The sequence below is a fragment of the Miniopterus schreibersii genome (assembly GCF_964146895.1).
Source record: "Miniopterus schreibersii genome assembly, chromosome: 1".
Classification (NCBI taxonomy): domain Eukaryota; kingdom Metazoa; phylum Chordata; class Mammalia; order Chiroptera; family Miniopteridae; genus Miniopterus; species Miniopterus schreibersii.
Window position 1 is genome coordinate 86,278,516 of NC_138101.1, and position 25,685 is coordinate 86,304,200.

The 25,685-nt window shown below is 41.7% G+C and overlaps 1 protein-coding gene across 6 annotated transcripts in view; it reads right to left on the reverse strand.

Annotated features, from left to right (window-relative positions):
* CACNB2 (calcium voltage-gated channel auxiliary subunit beta 2) overlaps positions 1-23,901 on the reverse strand; it is a 316,687-nt gene extending 292,786 nt beyond the window's left edge. For 3 of the 6 annotated variants that reach the window (XM_081143572.1, XM_081143574.1, XM_081143569.1), the window contains exons 1-2: positions 23,702-23,901; positions 15,324-15,416 (exon numbers count right to left, since the gene is read on the reverse strand). In XM_081143572.1, coding sequence (XP_080999698.1) covers positions 15,324-15,416; positions 23,702-23,821 — 213 coding nt within the window. In that variant the 5' untranslated portion in view covers positions 23,822-23,901. Of the gene's footprint in view, positions 1-15,323; positions 15,417-23,304 lie in introns of all 6 variants that reach the window. The other 3 variants (XM_081143576.1, XM_081143579.1, XM_081143573.1) reach the window with 1 other exon arrangement.
* Positions 23,902-25,685: the final 1,784 nt, after the last annotated feature.

Below are 25,685 nucleotides of genomic sequence, written 5' to 3' on the forward strand. Positions count from 1 at the left end.
GCATGATGCTGATATAAACCATAGTATTTTGTGAATTATTTCCTTCATCTATTTCACCTCTTTCATTTCTCACAATAGCTTTGTAAGATGGGCCTTATTATATTTCCTATTTGAAGATAAACTGAAACTCACAAAGGGTAAGTAAAAACTGCCCAAACTAGAGAGTCTGGAGCACAGATTTGAATCAGGGAGTCTGACTGGAGTGTGTGCTCATAGTGACTGCTAAAGGACCACTACTGACACGTCAGCCTTTCACTTGTGAGTAAAGTAAGACACACATTGAAGGTAAAGGAAAATAGGTGTAGGCTTTCAGCAATGAATGCTGATGACACTAGTATTAAAATGAAACCTTGGTAACAAAGACAGCCTGGCGTGGCACAGTGGGCAAGGAACACTGGGTTAAATCCTGTCTCTGCCATTCCCTAGCTGAGGGGGGGGGGGGGCGCCTTGGGCCTAATTTCTTTGAACTTCTATTTCCACACTCTCAGAAGATACTGTATCATCAGAAAGAAATGATGTATGAAAAAACACATGAAAAACTAGAAAGCACAAGGTAAATGAAATCTAAGGGGAATAGTGAAGATTCAAGGTTAACAGAAAAGCATTTTCAATCGACTACTCAGGTGGAAGGCTAGCTCTTCACACTCTCCCCAGGAGAGTAGATCTTTTACCTCCCACCTCGCTCTGCCCTTCATCTAGATCTGTGCCTAAAGCGACAATCCAGGACTTCATGGGGAAGACACAGGGAATATAAAGAACACACAGTATCTATTAGATGTCTGCTTTCCTCTGCACACTGTGCAGGGGGCCAAGGGACACTCATATAAGCATCACGTACGACGGAAGTCAGCTCTTCCCACTGCTACGTGGCTTGCCCAGCATTCCTTTCTGACTTATTCCAGGAGCAGCCTCGCCCCCTCCCTTGGTTGACCTGCATCTCCCCTGTGCTGCCGTGTTATGGGCCTACCCTGCGCCCATATTCAGTCCAAGGGGGCCCATCACAGAACCCCATCCGTGTCCACAGAGACTCATCCAAAAGGTGCTGCATGGCCTAAGTGGGTCAAGTAAAAGTCCTTCTCTGTGGTCGTCTGAACTGGAGTTAGGAAGAGTAAAGACGGAGAAACAGTCTTTTATTCTTTGTTAGCAAGGCTGACAAAAGGGAGCCTGGAGCTTCTAATTGTCACATCCCTGTCTAGACAGGAAAAATCTTGTCTGTGGTAAGAGAGAATCCAATACCTGTGCAGGGAGACCCAGTCCTGCCAGCATCTCGCCATCCCCGGGAATAGCCAAGCCTTTTAGAGTTACAGGTGGCAATAAATCCCCCTATGCAAGTTTGAGATGGGATTCTGACACAACCCCAAATCCTTAACTTGTCACAATCTCCTTTCCAAAGGACAACCCCTATATTCCCTGGATAGGAAACGGAAACATCCTCCAGAAGAAGAGCAAATGCCCTGCAGAAGGCAGAACTGGATGTCCTTCCCAATTCCACTTGCAAAATTTCCCCGGGTTGTTAAGCATAATGGAAAATTATTACTACAAAAGTCTGAAAACAAGAACAACAATTTCCTCCGGATGTGTGCCACGCGTGATTTTAATGACAAAACCAACAGTAATGAATATAACACGGTGTGGAACAGCCCACAATTTAGCAAATGAATCTCCCTTTCCCCAGAGGTAACATTCCAAGCAAAAGTTATCATTACCACTTATAAAATCTAAACCTTAATGTGTTAATTTCCTCCAATTATTAAGGTTCTCAAACATCTCATTAAATTCCCCTAAGATGTCTAGAATTCCGGTAAAGCCTGACAATACTATATTCAAGCTAAAAAAGATATCATTGTCAAGAACACAGGTTACTGGTTTCTGTAACAAATGTTAACTCCCTGTTTTGCCCCTAACACACCAATCCTGCTCAAACGTTATTCAGACCATGACAATCAGATAGAGCTAGTCTTCTTGTCCCTATAGGGGCCTTTTTTACACACATGTACACATATATAGAACACGCATGCACACACACAACACTAAAACATTCTAATCTTATACTGGCAACCTAGGGTGGTTTTATCCCAAAGACTAAAATTGATCATTTAAAAGATATAGAGGCATCATGCATGGCCACCAACCCATATTCCTATACACATAAATGAATATATTCATTGATTCCCAGGGACATGTTTTCACAGACTCATTCATCGCCATTAGAAATCTACTTGCTACAAGACAGGAAAGGACAGGGTACGGTTTGAGGAAGGCTTGAGGGGTTCCAATGATGTATTCTCTCCCCATGCCTGGGGGATGGTGCTTTCCTAAGCCATTTCTAGGAATCTAAGAGCTCATAAGTCAACAGGTTTCATTCACCCTCTGAAGTGGACCTCAGTTCCTTTTTCCACCATCTAACATCTGTTCACTCTTCCCCTGGTAACAGTCCTCTGATATTTCCCCTACAAAGTCACCACATTTCTTTTCCTTTGTCCATGTGCCTTATGAAGAAGTGACTTTTCTCTGACGGCTCATCAGTGAATCGCAGGCCACCGGCTCGAGCTATTAGGTCATTGCTGTGCCGTCGTTCATTCCGAGCCAATGGGATGCAATACAACGTGGCGTTGGAAGGATACAGACCTAAAGCTGTTGGGAACCTTCTTGCCACCACCTAGAGCTGAGAATGAAGCAAACGTGAGAGAGAGTCACGGCCAGAGATGGAAAGAAACCAGTTGCCTGCTGACACGTGAGCCATTCCAGTCTTTGACACGTGGGCTTTACAGATAAATGAGCCCCTCAGATTTCCTTTTTGCTGAAGCCATCCAGAGTCATGTCTGCAATCTCTTGTAACAGAATTCTAACTGATATACCATGCTTTCCTTCTTTTTCTTTTTTTTTTTAAATATGCTTTTTATTGATTTCAGAGAAAGGGAAAGGGAGAGAGAGAGAAAGATAGAAGCATCAGTGAGAGTGAGTCATTGATTGCCTGCCTCCTGCATGCCCCTTACAGGGGATTGAGCCCGAAACCCGGGCATGTGCCCTGACCCGGAATCTAACCGTGACCTCCTGGTTCATGGATCAATGCTCAACCACTGAGCCACACTGGCAGGGCTCTTTTCTTTTTTTTTGAGATCAGCACAGGGAAACTGGAGCAGTAATATGAACAGGTGGGAATGTTGGTTCCATACATATAAGTGATAAATAAAGAGTAAAACACTGTGATCCAACAAGTAAATGTTCCAATAAAAAAGTTAATCTACACTATGTAATACAAAATATCCACCCTATAAAATAAAAGCATTTGATCAAAAGCCTCAAAGTGATTGAGTAAAGTACTCTGAATTGAAGTTGAACTCAGAAAACTTTATTTAGAAGGGAGTATTTTTATCATACAATTATGTCTCTTATCACTAATTCTGTACATTTTATTTTTAAAAGAATATAGATCTAGGGAGTAGAATTATAATACGAATTAATTCAGATTTGAACTGCCTTAATTTTTAAGAACTGTCATTGCCAATTTATCATAGAAATACTTATGGCATTAACAATACTGTTAGATTACATGTTATCTTGAAAGTAATCCATCAAAGAAAATTGCATATACTTATACATATATATGTACATATACAGGATGAATTTATATGTAGAGCCTGATTTTTAAATAAGATAACTTCCCCAAAAGATAATTTTTGATCTAAAACCTAAAATAAAATGCAGCATTTTTGACCCACAAACCTACAACTCTTCAAAGCACAGAAATAGAAATATCTAGGGTCAATCTAACGTCTAAAGGAAATAAAAAGGCATATGGCGTTTGTTAATAAACATACAGTCCTTTAAAATGCTCCACACTGAGAGCGCTATATAAGGAAACCCTTATTTGGTGTCTGTTAGAGTAGATCCTGAACAGCTCATTCAGAACCTGGGGAAGAAGAGGTCCTGATGAGAAAAGCCAGATGACACCCAGGTATCACAGGGGACACAGGCACAGTGATGCTGCTCCTCCATATGTCAGTGTTACACACCGACACTCGTTTGGCGTCATCTCCCCCCTGCCCAGCCACCAGCCACAGCACAGGGAAGATGACATTTTCAGTCTCTCTTCTTGCCTTGGCACAGGGCGATGTTCGCAGCCTGACACATCCCTTCCCAAGTTCTCCTCGAACATTTCTCTCCTTTGTGGTGGTGTCTCCATTTCCTCAGGGTACACGCAATCAGTCCCTTCCCTGTGGACTCACCCCATTTTGCACTCACCTCTATTACATAACTCCTAACAGGGGCTTTAAAGAACGAAAACATTTAATACATTACTATGTCAATCTATGGAACTTGTTTTTAATTGAGATATAATTGACATACAGCATTGTATTTGTTTTAAGTGTACATTCTAATGATTTGCTACAGGTATGCACTGTGATCATCACAATAACATTCATCACCATACGCAGTTACTGATTTTTTCTTTGTGATGAGAACTTCTAAGCTCTATTCTCTTGGCAACTTCCAAATATACAACACGATATTGTTAACCATAGTCACCGCGTTGTACATTACATCCTCAGGACTTATTTATCTTAAAACTGAAAAGAACCCTGTTATTTTATTTTCTCTCTGGCCCAGTGCCTGGAAAAGGCACTCCACATGTTGGTGAATAAGTGAATAAATGAGGATCAGTCAAGAGAACTTAGTACAAACAAAGCCCAGCAAAGTCAGAAAGTACATGTGCACTTGGCCTGTTTCCAGGGTAGTTTTCATATACACACAAACAAACGGTCAGAGAAATTGTTTCAGAACAGACACCTTCAAATCCTGAATCCAGAGTACTTTTCTGCTTTGAATAAAAAAGACTAAACACTGATGTGTGGTCCTGAAACAACTGTGTTTGAAAATCAGGCTATATGCAACCTCATTTTTTTAAAATCATTTAAGTACAGTTTATTGCATTCATATTTTATGTCACATCTTCAGGATGCTGATGTCTTCTCTATTAACTGCAGTAGAGACAAACTGTAAAATGCTAGTAAAATTGTTTTGGCCTGTTTTGTGAGATTATTATAGACATCCCCCAAAGCCCATTAGCTTGCAGGGTTGTCTAACACATACTAAGCAATTCTTCTTCCAAAAGAGGTAATCAGCGAGGGTAAAGGGCGGTGTCTCTTGGTAACCAAATAATCCCATTTTCTCAAACAACTGTTCTCCCTCAAACACATGGCCCGAGGCAGAGGGAGAGGGCTGATTTTCAACTTATATGACCACTAATGACTACCTTACTCAAGGGCAAATGGTGGTTAGTCAGCAGCACCAGTTCAAAGGGGTTTGCATGAATTTACTGAAAAAGTCACACTGTGACATTAAGATAAGCAGCTGTTTGGGGCTATAAACCCTCTAACCTTCTGCAACTCCACATCTGTGAGGGAAACCTACTTATATTGAGTTGGTATGTGGTTTTATTTTGTCTGCTAAGAAAAAGTCTTAAAATATTTTTTTCCAATGCAAAAGTCTCTAGTAAGGTGGCTGGTAGAAAACCTCATACTTTGCCTCCCAATATTGTTCTATCAGGCCTTTCAGGCCCTGAAACATCTCCAAGAGCCAGGTGGGCAAGGCCACCTAAGGAATCTCTGAGGGTGTGAAAAGATGCCTTTGTGTCCTCTGTGGGGCAGGCATTCACCAAGCGCCCTTTCTAACCCTGCCCTGGGGTCCTGATCTCTTTCACAGATCTGCCCTTAGCTTCTGCTCACTCCCACCCCCTCCCACTTCCTCCGGCCCCAAACTATTTATATTAAAATATTTCAAATCTGTAGGTAAGTTTAAAGAATGGTACGATTAACAACTGTATAACTTTCCAGTCATTCACTGTGAACATCTTTCTTTATATATATGCAATACCTGACCCTCCTGATTCCCTGATAGTGCTGGAGCCCTGCCTGAAGCCAGCTCAGCTCTTGGGGCCCAGCACTTTGCCCAGCTTTTGCCTGAGTTCTAGCTAAGGTGGCTGAACCAGTCACCCGAATGTGCTTTATAACCCAGGCACAGTCATTGGCTTTGGCCTAGTGACCCAGAACCACCACACCACCTGCCTCAGATTCTGAGCATCACTGTTGTCTGAAGTCTCTCACTGCCCAACGAACACCTAAACATTCCCAAGTATACCAGTTTGGTCTAATAAATACTATGTACTTCTATGTGTATAAACTTTGGCAAATGAATTAACCTACCTAGGCTTCCATTCAACATCTATTAAACGGGGGACCCTAATAGCACCCGCCTCAGTGATTTGTGTTCAAGATGAAACAGAGTGCTTATCAGAGTGGCTGGCACATTGTCAGAATTCAATAAATGTTAGCTATTACTATCGTGTTTATTCAAATATGTTCTTTGAAGATGATTGGTTTTCCAACTAGCTGGCCCACTGGTGCATTCTTTTTTAAACCTGCCCTAGCTCCAGAATGCTGCATCAAAGCTCCTCAGAGGCCCCTGTGATCTGGTGCCGTCTGCACCTCCAACCTCATCTCCCCACCATCTCTCCATATACCGATTCCACACACAGGACTCCATACATCCCAGAAACACAATGTGTAATTCCAGTTCCAATTTTTTAATTATTCTTAATTTTATTTAAAATTTTGATTGTTCTTAATTTCATTTAAAAGTTTTAATTTACTATTATTCTTGAGATAAATGCTCAAATACTTTCTATTCTAACTGTTAAGAATAGGGCATCACTTCCTCAGGGCTCGCACAGGACTTTCTTTGGCTCCTCTGCTAGGACTCCCTCGTCCCTCACAAATGGTTGTTCATATGTCAATAAGTCATGCCTTGGTTTACAACTTCCTTCATAGCTGCTTCCTCTCTAATTGTTTCTTTAAGTCCCAGTCTGATCCTTTGATCCCTTCCAGGTAATGGTGCTCAATCATGAGCAAGGGTTAGAATTCCTCAGGAGCTGTTTCCAAAATGCCCATGCCCAGCCCACTGATGTTAACAGCACATATAACTGTCCAGTCATTAATAGGGATTTCTACTGGACTCCTTAAACACACACTGCTTAGTATAGGAATGTGAGCTGAAATAACACCTTGGAAGAGTAAGTAACATTCTCCTGTCTGATCCTCACCTTGCTGCACCAGGAAGCATCATCAAATAAATCAGCAAGAGATGACATATGTCCTTCGATTCCCCCCCACACACACAAGTAGCTAATACAGAGCAGGGTATTCTGATACATCCTGTGGCTTTGCTCCTTGCTACAGCTCTCCTTGTAACAGTCAGAGAGAAAAATTAATTGAGAATCCTAATTCCTCATTCTTTTTGGCATTAAATGTCTATAAGCTTAAAGTAATAACTTAATAACTGCAAGAACTTGAGAGAGATAATTCACTGTGAGAAATGCAAGTATAAAAATTATTTTTAAATAGTAGTTTAAATCGCGATACATATTGAAGACACTGATTTAGACTTATAATTATTTTTTAAAAATATAGCTGCTTTTAAATATAAGAGGGAAAAGAGTAAAAGGAAAAGCTGAAAGTCACAGAATACAAACACACACACACATATATGCACAAAAATGTGTATTTGTGTTCACAGCTGCCATGAAGCGAAGTGCAAAGAATCCATCTACGGTAGGTATGCAGCAGTTCACAGGCATGCTACTCATCAGAAAAATTCTGCTAAAGTAAGAACCAAATCCTGGGTTACACTGATGAATTTAATCTTTAAAACCCCAAGCCTTTTAAATATTTTATGAATCTCTGCCAATGTCCTTAGGTATAAGTTATGAAGACCTTAAGAGGAGATTTTATACTTTGGAGAAACTGAATAATCTAAGTAAAATTTTTTATGATACAGAAAATTAAAGCACGTTCATAATTAAGATATTAGTTTAATTTATTAGATTGATTACAAAAATACATAAATACATAAAGTTATTCCATTTCTATGTGAATCATATTGACACATGAGGAAGTGCATCTTCTTACCCCTTTAATATTCTGGCAAAAGATGTTTTTCTGTGTTTTTGCTATATGCTAGCGTTTTTGTTCAATGTTTTTTAGTGTAAGTCTATCTTCATGTTAAATATTTACAATACAAGAAAAAAATTATATATGAATCTAATTATAACAGAGTCACCATCTGTTATCGGCTGAGTTGTGCTCCCCTCAAATTCATAGGTTGAAGTCCTAACTCCCAATACTTCAGAATTTGATTCTATTTGAAGACAGGGTCTTTATAGAGGTAATTAAATTAAATGTAGTCATTAGTATGGGCCCTAAACCCATATGACAGAAAATTGTACACAGACACATAGCAGAGAAAACTCCATGTGAACAGGAAGATAGCCAACTACAAGCCAAGGAGAGAGCCCTGGAATAGATCCTTCCCTCACAGCCTCAGAACAGATCACTTGCCAACACCTTGATTTCAGACTTTTAGTCTCCAGAACTGTGAGCCAATCGATTTCTGTTGTTCAAGTCACTCAGTTTGAGGCACTTTGCTATGATGACTCTAGCAATCGAGTACACTATGTTATTTTTCTTTCAAATGAAAAGTCTGCCTCTTTCTTTTGGCTGTGGGGGTTGTTTAAAAAAATAAAACAATTGGCCATTTTCCGATTCTTAGACATAGCACATAAACCAGAGAGAAATCCACAAATCTTTCTATGGGAGTAAACATCCAAACAAAGTAAACTTCAAGGTCACATCTACATGGAACAAAGGCCCTGGGCCCAGAGAAAACACTACTTTCCAAAATAGAAAAACTGGTGTGGTCACAACGCCTAGATTCCCCAAGGGGATGGAGAGGAGAAAGCTGAGTTGAAGCGAAGTGTCCTTGTCAGAAGTCCAAATAATTAAGCTGTCCCCTGGGCTGTCCCGTCACCAAGAGAAGCTAGAACTTTTCTACACATATTAAGGCCACAAGGAAATATGAAGGGAGATGTGCAGCCCTGAGCCAAGATAATTCTCTAAAACTTGATGACAGTTTGGAGGGATGACACAGATGGTGAGATGGTGGCAGGGGACAGAGGCTTCCTGAAGAGCTTTAAGTACATTTTCCCAATTATGAGTCAATGGAAGACTCCGCAGAGCTTCTCCCCTCCTCCTGTGATCAGCTCGTTTCTTCTTCCTTCACCCTTCAACTCTAAAATAAGCAGATGGGGAAAGGAAGCATGATAAGGTCGGGGGTGGGGATGGGGGCTCAGATGCTTTTCTCCACCTCAGGTCTTTGTAATAAACACACGTGCTTGGTCACGAATGTGGGATACTGATGAGATCACAGGGAATTCCTCCTTGTTGAACTGAACCACAGCAAATATTTTTGAGACATAAGCCAACATACCAAAAAGGACTTCTTTAGCCCCTGATAATCATCAGACTTAAAAATCTCCACTAAATAAATCAATAAGGAGAGAAGCTGGCATTATTTACAGCTATAAAAGACAGAATAGGGAACTGAGAGCTATTCCTTGGTTGAACCGGACTACCACTTGGGTACCATGCCCTGAAAACCTGAGACACACGAATAATTAACCTTGAGCTAAGTAACTGATCTTCAGCAGCACTCCTAAAAGTTTAGGGTTCAACTGAAACATACTTTTTGTAAATTCAGTGTTTAATGAAACTCTATTTTCTTAGTAATATGATTGTTCCATGTGCAGTCACTTGTAAACTTTCAATTAATCTAGTAGCACTAATTCAGTCTTTAACTTCTAAGACTTTGCATGGATTGTCCAAACAAAGCATGAATAATAATGGGAGAAAATGGGGCACAAATGGAAAGGATGCTATAATTTGAAATATATCTGAGAGTCCAAGGAACTAAAAACACCTGCAGGAATAATTTGGAGTTTTAAAATGTTATATTTCTATCAGTAGAAAGCATATACGAAGATAAAAAGTGCCTCAATCCACAAAAATGATTATAATAATTAGAGACCCTAATCAAACCTAGTTTATAAGGTATGTGTTTCAAATACATGAAAACAATCTGACCATGAGGAAGATGTCATATATAATCATGGCCCTGTTCTCCCACAAAAAATATATATACCTTAAAAAAGACATTGTAAAGTTAATAACATGTTGAAGCACAAAAATCTAATTTTTAACACTTTTTAAAGTCCAAATGTCTCCTAAAACAAAAACATTCCTAGTATTATATAGGTTTATGCTATATAAAGAGCAAGGAATTTATGTACTGAAAAGCTCAATATTTTTACACTGATATATTTAAGAAGAGCTCTTAAGAGGTCTCAGAACAGAGTCTACCATTCACAAAATCTAAGTGAATGCCTAATAAGACAGAAAGACATTTATAGGAAATCACTGCGGCAATAAATCTACTACATTATTATTTATAGTTGTGTTTGTGACGGGTACAGCATTACAAGGCAACAAGCCAGTATTTAAGGGCTGAAAGATTTATCCAACCTTAAACATATCGGTCTACGCAGGCCTGGAGTCTGTAATCATTATCGCAGTTTAATCTGTCTCTGCAAAACAAAACTAAAAAATAGACTGTGCGTCTATGTGATTAATCATTTGTATTTAAAGCCAAATTGAACTAATAAAAGGTTCAAAAAAGCAGCACCAAGAACATGGTACTGGAAAACGATGGAATTTGTTTAGAATACTATGTTCTGAAAGTGTCATGCAACCTTCTGTTAAATATTTGGTTCATTCCATTCTGTCATCTCGATTTGTATTCTGGAAGCCCTCAGAAGCTACAGGATTACTGCATTACAACCACAACATATGTTGGTGAGCAAAATATCCAGATCAGTTGCAGAGTAGATCCCTGTGAATACCCCAAAAAAATGGCACTTGAAAATTCCCCAAAGAGTTGTTCATTCCTAAGGCTCAACTTTCTATGCAAAAGACACCGGTGGCACAACAGGGTGACCCATAAAAACCATCCAGGGAAACAGCTTGTGCATCCTGGCCATATATGGCAGAGCATAGAGTAGCCCTCAGATGACAGCAGACTCTGAATGAAAGTTGCCAAGCTGTGGAATTATCAAAATAAAGCAAACTGGTCGTTAGCATTTGGTGTTCATCTTAGGAGTACTGCCAGGTACATAAATGCAGGCAGGAAGAACACATGTCTTTAAGAAAATGAAGAAACTTTAAGAAAAGGGAAAAAAAGAGAGAAAGAGAAGAGACAAGAGATCCAACTGGACTTATTAAACAGTTGCAAACACCCCCTTTCCACCCCCAACAAGCTGCTTTAACTTTGATTACCAGTACTTATTTACAGATGTACATAGTTTTCCCTGACCTTGGCAGCATCAAAGAATTTATACAGTTAGCAGTTCTTGCACAATGTCTCCAAAAGAACAGCACGCATGTTCTAACCTTCAGTGCCAGGCAGGCCTTGTTTCTCCTGTCCACCAATTTTTCGTCCAGTAAATCAATTTACTTGGTTAGGTTTTGGTGCTAAAATAAACTGCTAGTTCCCCTCCTTCTCTCCTTACCTACTTTCAGACAACAGACGTCAGGAATTCTTTTCTTTCTTTTTCTTTCTTTTTTAATGAAGTGGGAGGAAAGAGCTTAGTTATATGAAAACTTAATTATCTTAATAGACCATAAACTTATGCAAGGAATTAAATGCAAAGGATTTTAAGAATGGTAGCTTTTCTAGGTTTATTATGATGATAAATGAAGTTCTCTTATTGATGTATCTGTTCACAGCACAGAGCCAGAGTACAGAGTCTACATATAAGGATCCAAGACAACCTCAATATCTTAGTTATCTCAATAATAATTCCATCAAAGCCATAGCCTATGCATTAAATAGCTTTTAGTACATAACTTATTTGAACAATAATCTTCTACCTAGGGTGCCTAGAAGTCATGCTTAACACTTTCTGCCCCTGAATAACTTAAAGTTAAAATGTCTATTTACAAAGCAAAGTCCTAATAAGCTGAAAAACCATTTATAAAAGGGCCTCAGGTAAACCTGGATGCTGACTGTGTGCCTAACTTTATCCAGACTCACAACAGAAGACAGTTCATGGCCCACAGCAGCCTCAATTGGACTTCAAAACCAACCAGCACAGTGCTGCAGGGGATTCAGACTTGAGTTCGTGTCCAAGTGAAAAAAAAAAAAAAGATTTTAAGGATTCAAAAAAGAGTGTGTTTCTTTGACTTGCGTGGGAGGAAGGAAAAAATAAATACTCTTCCAATTCTGATTGCCAATAAGAGTGGCAGAGTATGCTGGACGGTGACGCAACTTCTGATGAAAGAAGTAAAGGAATGATGCTGAGCTTTTTTTGTTTTGTGTGTTTTTTCTTTTGGCTTGTTTTTAAATCATGAGACTAAGGGAAAATTTACAACGCTAAAGACAACCTCATCTTCTTATACAAAAGAAAGTTAAAAGAAGACTAATTTTGTATGCGTTCACCCTGAAAACACTGGTGGGAATCTGTCTACGAGTCGTCCTTAGCCGGGTGGTTTGGAACAGGGGTGAAAATAGTACAGGCACACCTCTTTTCATTGTGTTTCACTCTGCTGCACCTCACAGATGTTGTGTTTCTTGCATATAAAAGGCAAAATCGTCCACCAGCAAAAAGATTACAACTTGCGTTACTGGAGTGGTCTGGGCCCAAACCCGCAATATCTCGGAGGTGAGCCTGTTTACTGACACAAATCACTGGTTTGACAGAACATCTACTTATGACAAAAAGAAAACACTGAAAAGGGTTTCTTTCGAATTCTTTCATCTACCACATGCTTCTTGGTATTCCCTACGGTGCATTTCTGCAAATACTCTGATGAAACCATAATCTATGAAATATTTAGCTAGGTCGTGGTAGCTTTTGCCTATTTTGAAACAGTAGCAAAATATGAATGCCGTTTTAGCAGAGCAGAGATTCAATGACCAAAGTAAAATACAGTGCTGAACTCAGCCAGAGACACTGGTTTTCCTTCTGTGATAGAAGCAAGATGGCACTTAGGGTTCCCAACGCCCGTGTCACCATTACCCCAAATTCATGCCAGGGCAAGCACCCCATTCTACTGAGAGTCAAAGAGACAGGCCTTTAGGATAATTGTTTTTTGTGTTTTCTTTTTGTTTTTGTTTGGTTTTGTCTTCTTACTTGCTCACATATGTTTTGGCAATATATATCTAAATTTACATTAGCTTAACAGCTCTCTTTACCAGTTATAATTGTTTCAAGCACAGAATCTCACATACATCACCCAGAACTCAGCGTCAAAAGGAAGTGATGAGGAAAACACATTCCAGCTCATTTATCCGCAGTGTGGCAGACGCTTCCAGCCTTTCGAATTACTCCTTGAAAGGGGAATTCATAGCCAAAGAGACAACTGGAAAATGGGGCACGGCAACTGCCTTCAAATGACATTTTTACAGAACTAAAATGAGCAATAATGAGCTCTATACTGCTAATTCCTATTTACAATATCTTGCTCCCTTGAAACATACCAGTTTCTCTTTCCACGCAATTTTGACAAGCTGCTTGTCATTCTGTGTGGCTTTGCTGCAGCTACTACACGTCCTAAGAGGCTTATGTGTTTCTGCTTCAGGTCCCTCTGACGTTCAGTCCTGAGATGGTGACTCAGGGTTGTGTATTCTAGCTCTCCAGGTTCAATCTCTTTGCCCCAGGGGCAGAGTAAATATGGATGCTTGAAATGGAAAAGATTTTAGGTAACTTTCCTTTAACAGACTCACCTAAGCTAAGTCACCATCTCCCAAGGCCCTTCTCTCGTTCTCAGGACCCAGTGCGGATTCTGCCGACGATGATATGGGGCCAACGCGCACACCTTCAGCTCCTCTGACCCCCTTCCCAGCCCCATTGGAACATCGCTCCAGGGCTGGGCCTCGCTTGGCTTCAACTCCCTTTTTCTTTCTAAATGTTTTCTAGCAAAAACAAGCTCTACTCTTCTTAACCAACTCTTTTTCAAAGACTGAAACAATTTCCAACTGGCGTGGAGCAGAACCAGAACTTTGCCTGCTGCCTGTAAATCATTCAGACATACCTTTGGTGTACCAGCTGTTGCAAAGTGGGAACTTGGTGGCCGAAGAGGGGGTCATCCTCTGTCTGTGTCTGAAAGCGTAAGGAGGCAGCAACCAGCCAAGCATAAAAGCCCCACGGATACAGCAGGGGAACAAGTGTAAGCTCAATGGCTGCTAACCACATGGGGGAGAAGCACGGGGAAGGGACACAGGAAGCACTGCAGGGGTGGGGAACCTTCCTCTGCCAAGGGCATTTGCATATTTATAACATCATTCATGGGCCATACAAAATTATCAACTTAAAGATTAGTTAGGAAAAGAGCTCCTGGATTTATTGAATTTCGAATCCTACCTGTGGTTGCCTTGGCAGGGCCACACCAAATGATTTCATGGGCCGCAGAAGGCCCGCGGGCCAGACGTTCCCCACCCCTGCTCTAGGGGGAGGTGGCTGTCTTTCCAAAAGAAACAGAACAGCTTTTCCAGTTGACAACCACTGTTTGGGGAGCCATCTGTCACTAACAAGAGATTATTTATGAGCATACCAACCAGAAACTGGTGGTCTTCCAGTCCAGAAAGCAGGTTCTTTTTAGAACCCTCCTCAATTTTCTCTCCACTGAGCAGTGGTAAATGAAGAGACACGCTCACCTATACTTGGTGAGACTTTAGCCTTCACACGTAACCTATTACCCTCAGAGACCTGGCTGCCTATGTCCTTCCTCTGGTAGTTAAAGTCCTTTCTGTTACCATATATATATATATGAGTGTTTATAAGTTAAGAATCTTGGCACTCCTTGTTCAGGGGACAGTTCCAAACTGCTAAGCAAGACTACACCACATGTTTATCTGAAATAAAGGCTATACTCCAAGGGAAGTTTAAATCATGTCACAACGATATCTCATGCTCTACTTAACCTTAGTAGCCTCAACCATTTCAAGACCAAGACCAAGTTTCTCTTTTACAATACCAATGCCAAGTGGGAAGCAGAAGACAACTCAACCTAGAGAAATACCAGATCCCAGCTTCACAGGTGGTGACATGGATGCCCACTGCCTGCCCCGTCCCGGAAAAAACCTCCAAAACTTGCAATCCTTTCTGCTAAGAAGTCACTCATTCTGTTAAGGAGAGATCCTTTTGTAAGGAATTTTACATTTGTCTTTCCCCAACTTGCAGGAAAGAGTGTAGTGTCTCACTTAAAATTTAAACATTTTAATTGTGACAAAAACAGCACAGTTTTCACTTCAACTAAAAGTAAATACAATCATACTATACAAATCTTAAGGATGGTGATATAAAACCAGCCTTAAAGAAAACTAAATTCATTTAAATGTAATTCTCCAAATCATGAATTTAAGAGCTCCCTTACCTGACGAACAAAACTATTTGAGGTAGTGTCAGATGACGTGCTCCCATCGGATCCTTTAAATCTGTTTTTCCTTCTAGCTCCTTTTCCATATGACTAAAAAAAGAGAAAAAAATGAGATTATTGTTAGATCCCCTCACAGGAACCACACCTACCTCTAGAAAATATCAAAGACCAAAACAAGGAATGATTTGTCATCATGTAGGAGCTATTGAAAAGATATTACTGGAGAAATCACAAATCACTGAGTGTCCAGGGAAGAAAAATTTCTAGACAAAGCCTTTAATAACTGGGGAATTAAAAACAATTTATGCTGTTAGCCTGTCTGTTGTCAAGAGGCAAAACCCACTAAAGATAATGCCTTTAAAGGTAAGTATTTAAGTGCAGGAGGGACTGGGGCAGCAGCAGTAAGGTGAGAGGAAAGGCAACTTGTCACAACTCTCAGAGAGCATGCAAGCAATAGATTCGTGCACAATGAAACGTTGCTGTCCAGGGGTGATGAGCACCCATTTTTTTGCCTCTTTTCGTGGTTTAATTTGTAATTCCACAGGGACTCATTTATTGGAGTGGTACTTGCAAGAATTGTATGTGGTGGCTGAAAAACATTCTGCAATATGAATTCAGATGGCCTTAAAATTTATCAAATGTATCTATGTAAGTCTAGGCGAAACACGAATGAAGCACGGTGCTAGTTCCTCACACTACTGTATGGTTATAGAGATTGCTTTGAAAGCAATCTGAATGTAGCTACTGAAATAGCTATATAAGTGCTAGTGAATCACATGAAATTAAAATTCTTTGTAAAATGTTCTGGCCCATGGTTGTAATGTTTGAATGCGATGTGAAAATGTTGCTTTTCAATTATTTAATGATTTTCCTGAGAAGGCAAGAAAATAAATTTTATGAAATAATAATGAAAGAGTAAGCATTTAAGAACAGAACATTAAAGGTAAGACAATTTGTTTCAATAACAGGATTGGACCAAATACAGACATATACAAATGACCTTGCCTTTACTACTCTATCTACAGTTTACACTGAGAGCACCAAGAATAAACTATACGTCAATGTTTAATTCTAGGCACAGATAAAGTTACTGTGAACACTGAACATTAAAATATAAATGAAAAATAACTCATCACAGATAAAGTTATTTTGAATATTGAACATTAAGATATAAGTGAAAAGTTGCTCATCACTGAGCTTTATGGTTGCATGCACATAGGTTGGGATCCCACTATAGCAGACCTTGAACACAACACATTTTCTAACCTGTCCAAGCATCAGTCTTCTCATCCTTAAAATGGGGACAGTAATACTTACCTCACAGAGTTATTTTAAATATTAAATAAAATAAAATATTTTATAGCATTTAGTATAATACCTGGCACATGGTAAGGACTTAATATAATATATGAAAAAAATGATATCCACATTAGGGCTGGAAGGGTACAGGGAAATTGGGCTAAAATATATGCTTAGAATGATTATGCTCACAGAGACTTCATTAGATCATCAAAATTTACAAAATTTACTTTTTCAAAATCACCATGTTCAGGTCTTGAAAATGCTGCTTTGTTATATTTTACATATTCATATGGTTTTCATTAAAATGGAAATACAAACCATAATATACATAGCACTTAGGCAAGCTGAAATCCATTACAGTACAAACATTTGTGTTATGAGTAATTTAGATGCATTTGCAATCAGCAAGAGGGTGGTATAATCTTAAAGCAAAAATTTTTCTTAAATGTATTTCTTCTCTTCCAAGTATCTCAGGGATTTATATAATACAAATGTGTTTCCATGGCATTTAATTAACTCTCAACTTCATAAAAGGAAAGATCATCTAGGCTGGGCTTTCATAATGTAGTATACAAGGTTCTCCTCACTTAACAGCTTATTCTTCTTGCTTGTGTAAACATTACTCAGTAAACTGTTGAAAAATAACATTCTTTCAACAACGTTCTTCCTTTTCCAATTATTATGTAAAGGTTTGGACAGAAGTGTCCTCCAAGGCCTAAGGACGCTAAAATAAAGTACGAAAATTTCCTTAAAATTAAAAAATGTGCATTATTCCATATGGAAAAACACTTCTGACCTGGAAAGCATTTTGGGACCTAACATGTTTCTTGGAGTGGGAGGGCGAATATATATTATTTGTCTTCATGAGCAGCATAAATTATCTTTGAGAACTAAAATAAAATATAATCTCATCCCATTATCATGTGGCCTTTCCAGTAACATGTTGAAATGGGTGAAAAGAGCGTCTCTGAAATTCTGTTGACCTATGTTTCAGACTTCTCGTGATAACTACATTTTACTAGTCAGCTGCTTTGGTGTGTAAGCTTTTTCACGGCCCCTCACAACTGCACAACAGGCACTGTGAGAACCACACGGCATTTAAGACATTCAGCCACAGGGGAGGCTGCAGTTCTCTGCAAGAAATCAAATGTATTTTAAAACATCACATTAACTTTTCTAGGCCCCTGGGAATACTGCTCATAAACATTATTTCAGGTGTATTTAGCTGCCCACATAATGTATTTACATTGGATTATCACAGATTTCCTTCGTACGAAGATACAGTTTGCACACTAAAAAAAAAAAGCTATGGTACACCGAATCGCTTGCAAGCTGGTGATAGTTTTTAGAAAAATATATCATCCTTCAATGACTTAAATTTATGAAAGATGATTTATTCAAATTATTAACTTGTTCATGCCTTAACAGTGTTATAGCAAATTCCTATTCATTATAGATCATATTTGTTAAAGGCCAAAATAAATATACTTAATTATACCTCTGTTTTGCTCTTCTACTATTTTCAGCAGTAATTTCTCTTCTAGAGTCTCCTTTGTATTTTTAACTATAGAGTGACTACTCAGTGACTAGTCATTTTTTATAACAATATCAGGACCCAGAAAAGGAATTAAAGCATCATCTGGAATATAACTGAATGTTTCTGGTATTGACACGGTTCAATAGTCCATTTTTACGTACTTTTTAAATGTTAGTGAAAATTTATACTACCATTAAAAAAATGAAGTTTCCTTTAATCCAATGCATATTTAAAATTAAGTCCATCTTGCTGGAATGACTAGTGTTTTTAGTTACTCTAAATCTTTGAAAATAAGGATTAGAGTGTTATATCTGAAGGAATTCAAAATAAAATTAAAAAAGTAAAGGCCAAGCCTCCCCAAACAGAAGAAGACAGGAAAAAAGTATAGTTTTCTTAGGTAAGGTGCTATTTCAAATGTATCTACTTTTATGAACGATGTTTTTTTTTAATATTTCTTAGCAGTGCCAAATACGTGAACACCTGATATAAGAAACAGTTAACAATCAGAGTCACCCAGGTTTCAAGAAGTAAAAGGGAAAGAAGAAAGGAGTTTGGCCAGAGTGCAAAGTGTAACCCATAACACGCTCCCTGACACATGTAGACCCCTAAGACCTTCTTGGAACACAATCCAAAAAGTCAGCAATTTCCACTCATTGCTTATTAGTTATATGCAGCTCAATAAAAACAAACTGTCACCACAGCAAAAAGGGAAAAAACCTGTATATTTAAATTCCTTTACTTCTCCTAAAATATCAACCAAGCTAAGATTTCAGAAACTTAAAAAAAAAAGAATTCCACCAACACATAAATGATGTATTAAAAAGATATCCAACATTCACTGTGTAAATGAATGTCTTTGTTGATACCAAATAACTTTTAAAACTGAACTGTAGTCTCAAAATCAGCAACTACATGTTCACATTTCTATAGGTAATTGAAAGCAAATTTCTGTATGACTGAAATAGACAGTAGTAGTTAACCGTAGAAGTTGCCTGTTAAGTGGAGACTTCAGCCTTGAGAATGATGTCCCTTCTGTGATTGATGGACATAGCAACAGTTCTCCTACCTCCAGACTGCTCCCCATAGCATAATGCTGATGCCTAAAATTAGTTTTATCCCTGTCAATTTGTGTTCTTTGATATTTATCCCTTTGAACTGAGGACTTTCCTCATCTTAAGGTCCAAAGCAAACAAAGCCAAAACTATCCATAGAGGAATCAGACATGAAATCTCATTTACCAATAGCTTAGCGAGGTTGTCAGATCCTTTACTAGGACAGAAGTTTAACTCCCTAGAAAGAGGGAACTATAAGATGTTTTCTATATGGATCAGTTTACACAAAGGCAGAAAGGAATTAAGAGGCAGCATAAATAGAGCTCTTTTCGGGGTCTGGCAGGTAGAGAAGGGCAGAGGGACCAAGTCAGGAAGCAGAGAAACGCCTAGTGGGGAAACGCGGGAGCAAGGAGTGCGGGAGAAGGCCAGGGGCCAACCTTGCCCTCGTCACAGTCTACCTCCAGCCAGGCTTGGAGAGAACTCTTAAGACAAGACCCAGTGACCTGAAGTGGTGTCATAATTAATTTTAACTCCCTGTAATTGTGAAAGTAAGTATACTATTTGCAGGACATAGCTATGTCCCAGTCACAAAATTAAAGAGCGACATCACCCCCTACAGGGTTAACATATTTTGCTCAGTCTTTCTTGAAAGGACCAAGCTACATACTAATTCAAAAAATTTAAATGTAGCAACAGGTAAACTAAGTCTTTACACAAAAAGAAAGACAAAAAGAAACACACGAAACTACAAGATCAACTAAACCTGAAATCACTCAAATAGCCAGATATTATATTTCGTATTTTAAAACACACACACAAAGTCTGATCAGCATGCTTTTAAATCTCGCTCATGCGACAGAACAAAAATGCCATTCAAGAGAAAACTGGCTGGGGTTAGGAGTGAAGGTTTCAGCAAAACATAAAACAGAGGACCCATGACTATTATGTTCGGAGGCTGCAAAAGGCTGTTATACCTCCGACCTCAGGATGTTTCTGGAAAATGGTATTGACCTGGTTCGAGAGCCACGGGAGAATGGCTGCTGCACTTTTTAGATAAAGCTCCTTGCTGCAGATTCAGGATGTGGCCACTACCGGGCCGTATTACTACAACATGCTTGAAAAGCATCTGGCAAACTCGGCTGGGGTGGAACCAGCTGGGTTCTGTTGCTAGGAGCAAAACAAACAGGCCCTCTGGTGACTGTGTGTTCATTTTCAGGTGTGACTGGAGGTGCCTGCTACAATCTCTCTGAGGCCTAAAGCGCTGAGATACTACTCTGGTTTCTCGTCTACTTCCTGCTCCGTCACCAACCTCTTCTCAATCCCTTTTACCTACACTGCCCACCCACCCAGCCTTCATAGGTGATTTATTCAACTCCTCAGAATCACCAGTGCCATACTGTAGAATAATGCTGTCCAACAGAAATATAATACATGCCACATAGGTAGCTGACAGTTTCTAACAGCCACATTATAAAGGTAAATGGCAACAAGTGAAATTAATTATAATGTATTTCATTTAACTCAATATATACAAAATATCATTGTAACATGTAATCAATATAAAAATTGATAACAAGATGTTGAATAGTCCTTATTTTATATCAAGTCTGTGAAGTCTGGTGTGTATTTTACATTTATAGCACTTCTCGGTTCAGGAGAAACACATGTCAAGTGCTCGGAAGCCACATGTGGCTAGTGGCCACTGTAGTGGACAGCACAGGTTTTGCAGCTTTGGAGAGAGTCCTAAATTAGCACTTTGATTCTGAAGGTAGGCTGTGGTCAAGTTTGCAGTGAAACTGCAATAGGTTCCCTAAAATGTGATGCAGTTTGCTTATATCAGAACTTTCAAGAACTTGCAGTGAGACTGCCACTTGCTTCTCGTATAAGTAATATATCCATTTTGTTTATGACAGTGTGCTGGAGGGGAGGGGTTGGAATGTATGAAGGTGCCCCCTCCCCAAGTAGGATTATTGACATAAAAAACAAGCAGAATCTGTGAATCCACACCTTTTGCTTTGTTCATACAGAATTTGCAATTTAATCCAGAGGTGAAATAGAAAGGATTCTTAAAAACAACGATGGCTTAGAGGTACCATTTGCCAAAGAAAATTCTGTTTCTAAGTAGAATTACGATTACTTGGTGTCACATAAAGGAGGTTGCTCCTGAGACAGCTCCCTTCCTCAGTCAGTTTTACTTCTGGCCTGCCCAGAGATGGAAGAGATAGATGCCTTTGCCAAGTGTTCCCAGCGCTGCAATGCCATGATTTATTAGATAGAAAATAAACAAGGCAGTGTTTCCCTCAAGTAATGGATGTGCTACGAACACAATTCAAGGAAAATTGCTTTCATTTTTGGAAGGTAGAGAAAGCAAGGAGATGGATGCTGGTGAAGCTGAATATTTATACCTCTTACCTGCTTATAATATCCACTCCTCCCTTTCTCCTCTCCCTCACGTAGCTATGCAATTGCTTGCCAGTTACTCCGGATTGAGTCTTTGCAATGTCTCTTGCATAGACCTGTCATATCCATCATCTTTTCTCTCTCTTTAGCTTAGGCCTATTACCTCTTGTCCAAACTGTTCCATCAATCTCCCTTCGGGTAGCTCCACCTCTGGACTCCTCAGGCTCCAAATTATCTTCCAGAACCTTCCCAGGTGACTCTTTAGAACGAGCTATTACTTGACTCCTTCACTGAATCCCATCCGTGGTTCTTTATTGTTTAATACACTGCAGGTTTCAAAGCCTCTAAGATCTGGGCTCGAATTGCCTTGTCAGTCTCATGCCTAAGTATGCCCAATCTGTAACTTTCCACACTCTTTTCAAACTAGGCATTAGAAATGTCTGCTTTAAGACTTCTAACTTCTGTGACTTTGCTTCCTGTATTAGTTAGCTCCCTACCATTAAGTCTCTTCTCAAACGCCACCTCTTCTATGAAGTCCCTGCAGGTTGCTCCAAATAGAGTATTTGTGATCTTTACTGCTGGAAAACGACATAAGACTCAGGCTTTTCTTATAGTCCCATGCCATACTTGTCACACATCTGTCATGCTTGCAGCTAACAGAATGTCCGTTCTTTTGAAGGCAGAAATTCACATCTGAATTATTTCCACATTGCAGCTGTACAATAAATATTTGTTGACTGACTTTTTTACTTTTTGTTTAACTATATAAACCACTAAATAAATGAGTGTCTCTTATCTGAATGCAGTCATGCTTTCTGTCAGCCCTAACTTTGATCTTCAGAAATTCAGGAACTCTATTTTTATCATAAGAATAAAAACTTTAAAAAAAAAAAAAAAAATCCTTGAAGGAAGATCAAAGAGAAACAAGGTCTGAAAGTTCTTTCCTCTATCAATATTCAGGACCTCCATCCTGGAAGGTCTCTGAGAACACGTCTCATTCTCATCTAACCTGGTAAGTGACAAGATAAAATCGAGAATCTAGAAGAAAGAATTCAGGTCCTCTGGCTGCGGCGAGATATTCATGCAAGCGGTTAGCTACATGTCCCCACTCTGCACGCCAACCAGCCCACAGCTAGGAGCCTTAAGTCGTTTTCCTGCTGGGATAAAAGTTGAGAGCCCTCGCCGCTGAGACCTGGAGGTGTCTGTAACCCACACCACACCTGCCAGAGCCTTACGTAAAAGCCACCCTCTCGGTGCCCGACGCCTACAACTGACATCTCCTATTTCACAACAGCAGCAAACAGGAATTTCCCCAGAAACCAGTAATACCCATCGGAGAAAAAGGTGGTCCTGGAGCCCTCTGAAATAGCTAACGCTGGGGGTGGGGGCGGAAAAATAAAAACTTTCACTTCCCCGGCTCGCTCTCGGCTTCCATGGAAGGAGCGAGGGGTCCAGGCACAGCCGGGCCGTCGGGGAGGGGCGCTGAGCCGTCAGGGCAGAGCCGTGCCCCGGGCGCGGCGGCGTCGAGGCTGCTGCCCGGAGCCGGGAGCCCGGAGCCGGGAGCCGCCCCCCCCCCCCCCGCATCACCTGCTCCCCGCGCCCACCCCGGCTCCGAGCGCGTCCGGAAGGGTCGGCGTGGGAGCCCGAGCCGCGGCCGGCGGAGCCCCTCCCGCGCCCCCGGACTCACGATCTTGAGCAGGTCCAGTCCGCTCGCCTGGTTCATGTCTCTCCATGTGCCTCTCCGGGGAAGGGGCGAGGAGGGCGGAACCCGCTCCGCTCGGGGGGCTGCCTCGGGAGGCCGGGAGGTCACCCCCGCCCCTTCCCACCGGTTTTTCGTAAGCAAAGGAAAATGGAAGCCGGAGAAGAGCCAGGGCAAGGCGACCAGGGGTCGGGTCAGCAGCGCCAGGAGAGGAGAGCGGGTGGCAAAGCGCGAGGGAGGGGAGGAGGGGGTGGCGGAGGAGACCCACGCAGGAGGGCGAGGCGAGGCGAGGCGAGGCGAGGGATCCCGGGAGGGGGCGCGGGCCAGGAGGAGGGCTGCGCCCCCGCGGCTCACAAAGGAAGGAGAGGGCGCGGCGCCGGGCTACCTGTGCGGCCGCTCCCTGCGCCCCCGCGGGCGCCGCGCTCTCCAGCAGTTCCATCTGGAGCTCCTGCGCCACCGCGGCCGCCGCTGTGGGAGGCGACTTGGACATGTCGCTTTGGACCATTGGCGAAAAGTCGGCTCCAAGCAGCCTCCGGCCGCTCGCGGCGGGTCCCCTCCTCCCTCCCCGCCCCGCTCCGCTCCGCGCCGCCCGGGGCTCGGCGCCGCGCTCGCTCGCGGGCGATCAGGGCGCGGGACGGGGCCGGGCCATTCGGGAGAGCGGCGCGCGCGGGGGCTGCGGGGTGGCCGGGGAGAGGGGCCCCTCCGCCATTCGCCGGGCCGGGCAGAGCGAGCGCGGCGCGGCGGCGCGGGGACCGTCCTCGCCAAGAGGGAGGGCGCTGGCGGGGCGCGAGCCCAGGGGGAGGCGCGTCGGAAAGCGAGAGTGACACGGCGGCCGGCGGGCAGGAAAGTTCCCCGCGGGAGGCGCGGGCCGCGTGGGGCCGGCTCGGCCGCTGCGCGCCGCCGTGGCACGCGCGCTGGAAACTTTTCAAAGCCGCGAAAGCGAGGCCTGGCACCCGGGGGCCGCCTTTCTCGGACGGCCGAGCTCGCCTCCCTCGGCTCCCCGACCACCTCGCGGGGACCCCGGGGGCCCGCGGGCGGGAACAGGTCCCTCCAGGGGTCCGGAGGCTCGGGTCCTAAAGGGAAGGTCGGAAACCTGTGAAGGCCTCGGGTGGCCCCAGAGAGCAAATGTCCACAAAGGACATCACCGGGCCAGCAGCTGAAGGTGCTGGGTGACGGCGGGAATGGGAGGCAGGAAAGCCCCGGGGCTGCTGCCCGCGGATCGCGCCCCCCAGCAGCCGCAGCCGGCCGAGTCCAGGAGGGCCCGGGCGACCGCTTGCAAGCCGGAGTCCCAAGTTTGTCCTTTATGACCCCCGTTTCTTTTCATCTTTGCAAAACTGCACTGCTGATGTGCAGAACTGGACTTTTTCTGTAGAGTTGAGAAGTCTTAATATCACGTTTTGGACAGATGAGCACTTCCTTAAAATCCTGAGCTCTTGGTAGTGGCCATAGCAAGAATGTTTCATTTCGAGTATGCCGTTCAGATTTTCTAATAAGACACTTATTTTTCCCTTAGAGGATGCCTCTTATTGCAACAACTTTTACTACCGTGGAACTCTCTGTAGAACAAGTTTTCTAGGTGCCGGCATTGTTTTGCACCGGTACAGTTTTGTATGCTGAAATAGGCATAGAGAAACTTATTGCAAGAGGCTTCAACTATCCTTTACCTGTTGCTGCGGCATATTAAATTATTATAGTACACAGTACTTGTTCTCGAAAGAAACATATTTTAAACCTACCTCTATCATACCCTGGTTTGAGTCAGGCTTAAAGAATGGGCCTTGGTATGGTTAAAGATTTAGGCATATCCAAAGTGTCATTGATTCCCTCGTCTTTGCTGTTAAGATTGTCGTTTTTATTTAAATTTTACTGAATGTCAAATAGAAGCACTGACCAATCGGTTTATAATAATATGAGCAATAATAGTCATAAAGTAACATTTTGAAAAGCAGCAGACTGGGCATCTGGGAGGCTGTTGGTTAGGATTTGGATAGGTGGCCAGCCTGCAAGGAGGGGGCATGCTCTGCTTTGTAAACCGTGTCTGGGAGCCTCCCCAAAACCCTGGCTAAGATTTGTTAAAAAAAAAAAAAAAAAAAGTTATAACAATCAGCAGTGCTTTTATGTGTGTGTGTGTGTGTGTGTGTGCATGTTTGTATGTATGAAAGTGGTAAATTGTGTTGAAAGTTTTGGAGTTGTATGTAATGTATTTTATCTCCATGGTCTGCTGACAGTGTTCTTCTTGGTCTGTTCATTTGATGAAACTGTTCAGTTTTCTTGAGAGAGTGTTTAAATCACAGGGACAACATTACCCCCAGTTCTAGATTAGACTATAAGCTCTGTCTGGGCAGGAGGCAGGCTCGTTCAGCAGCACA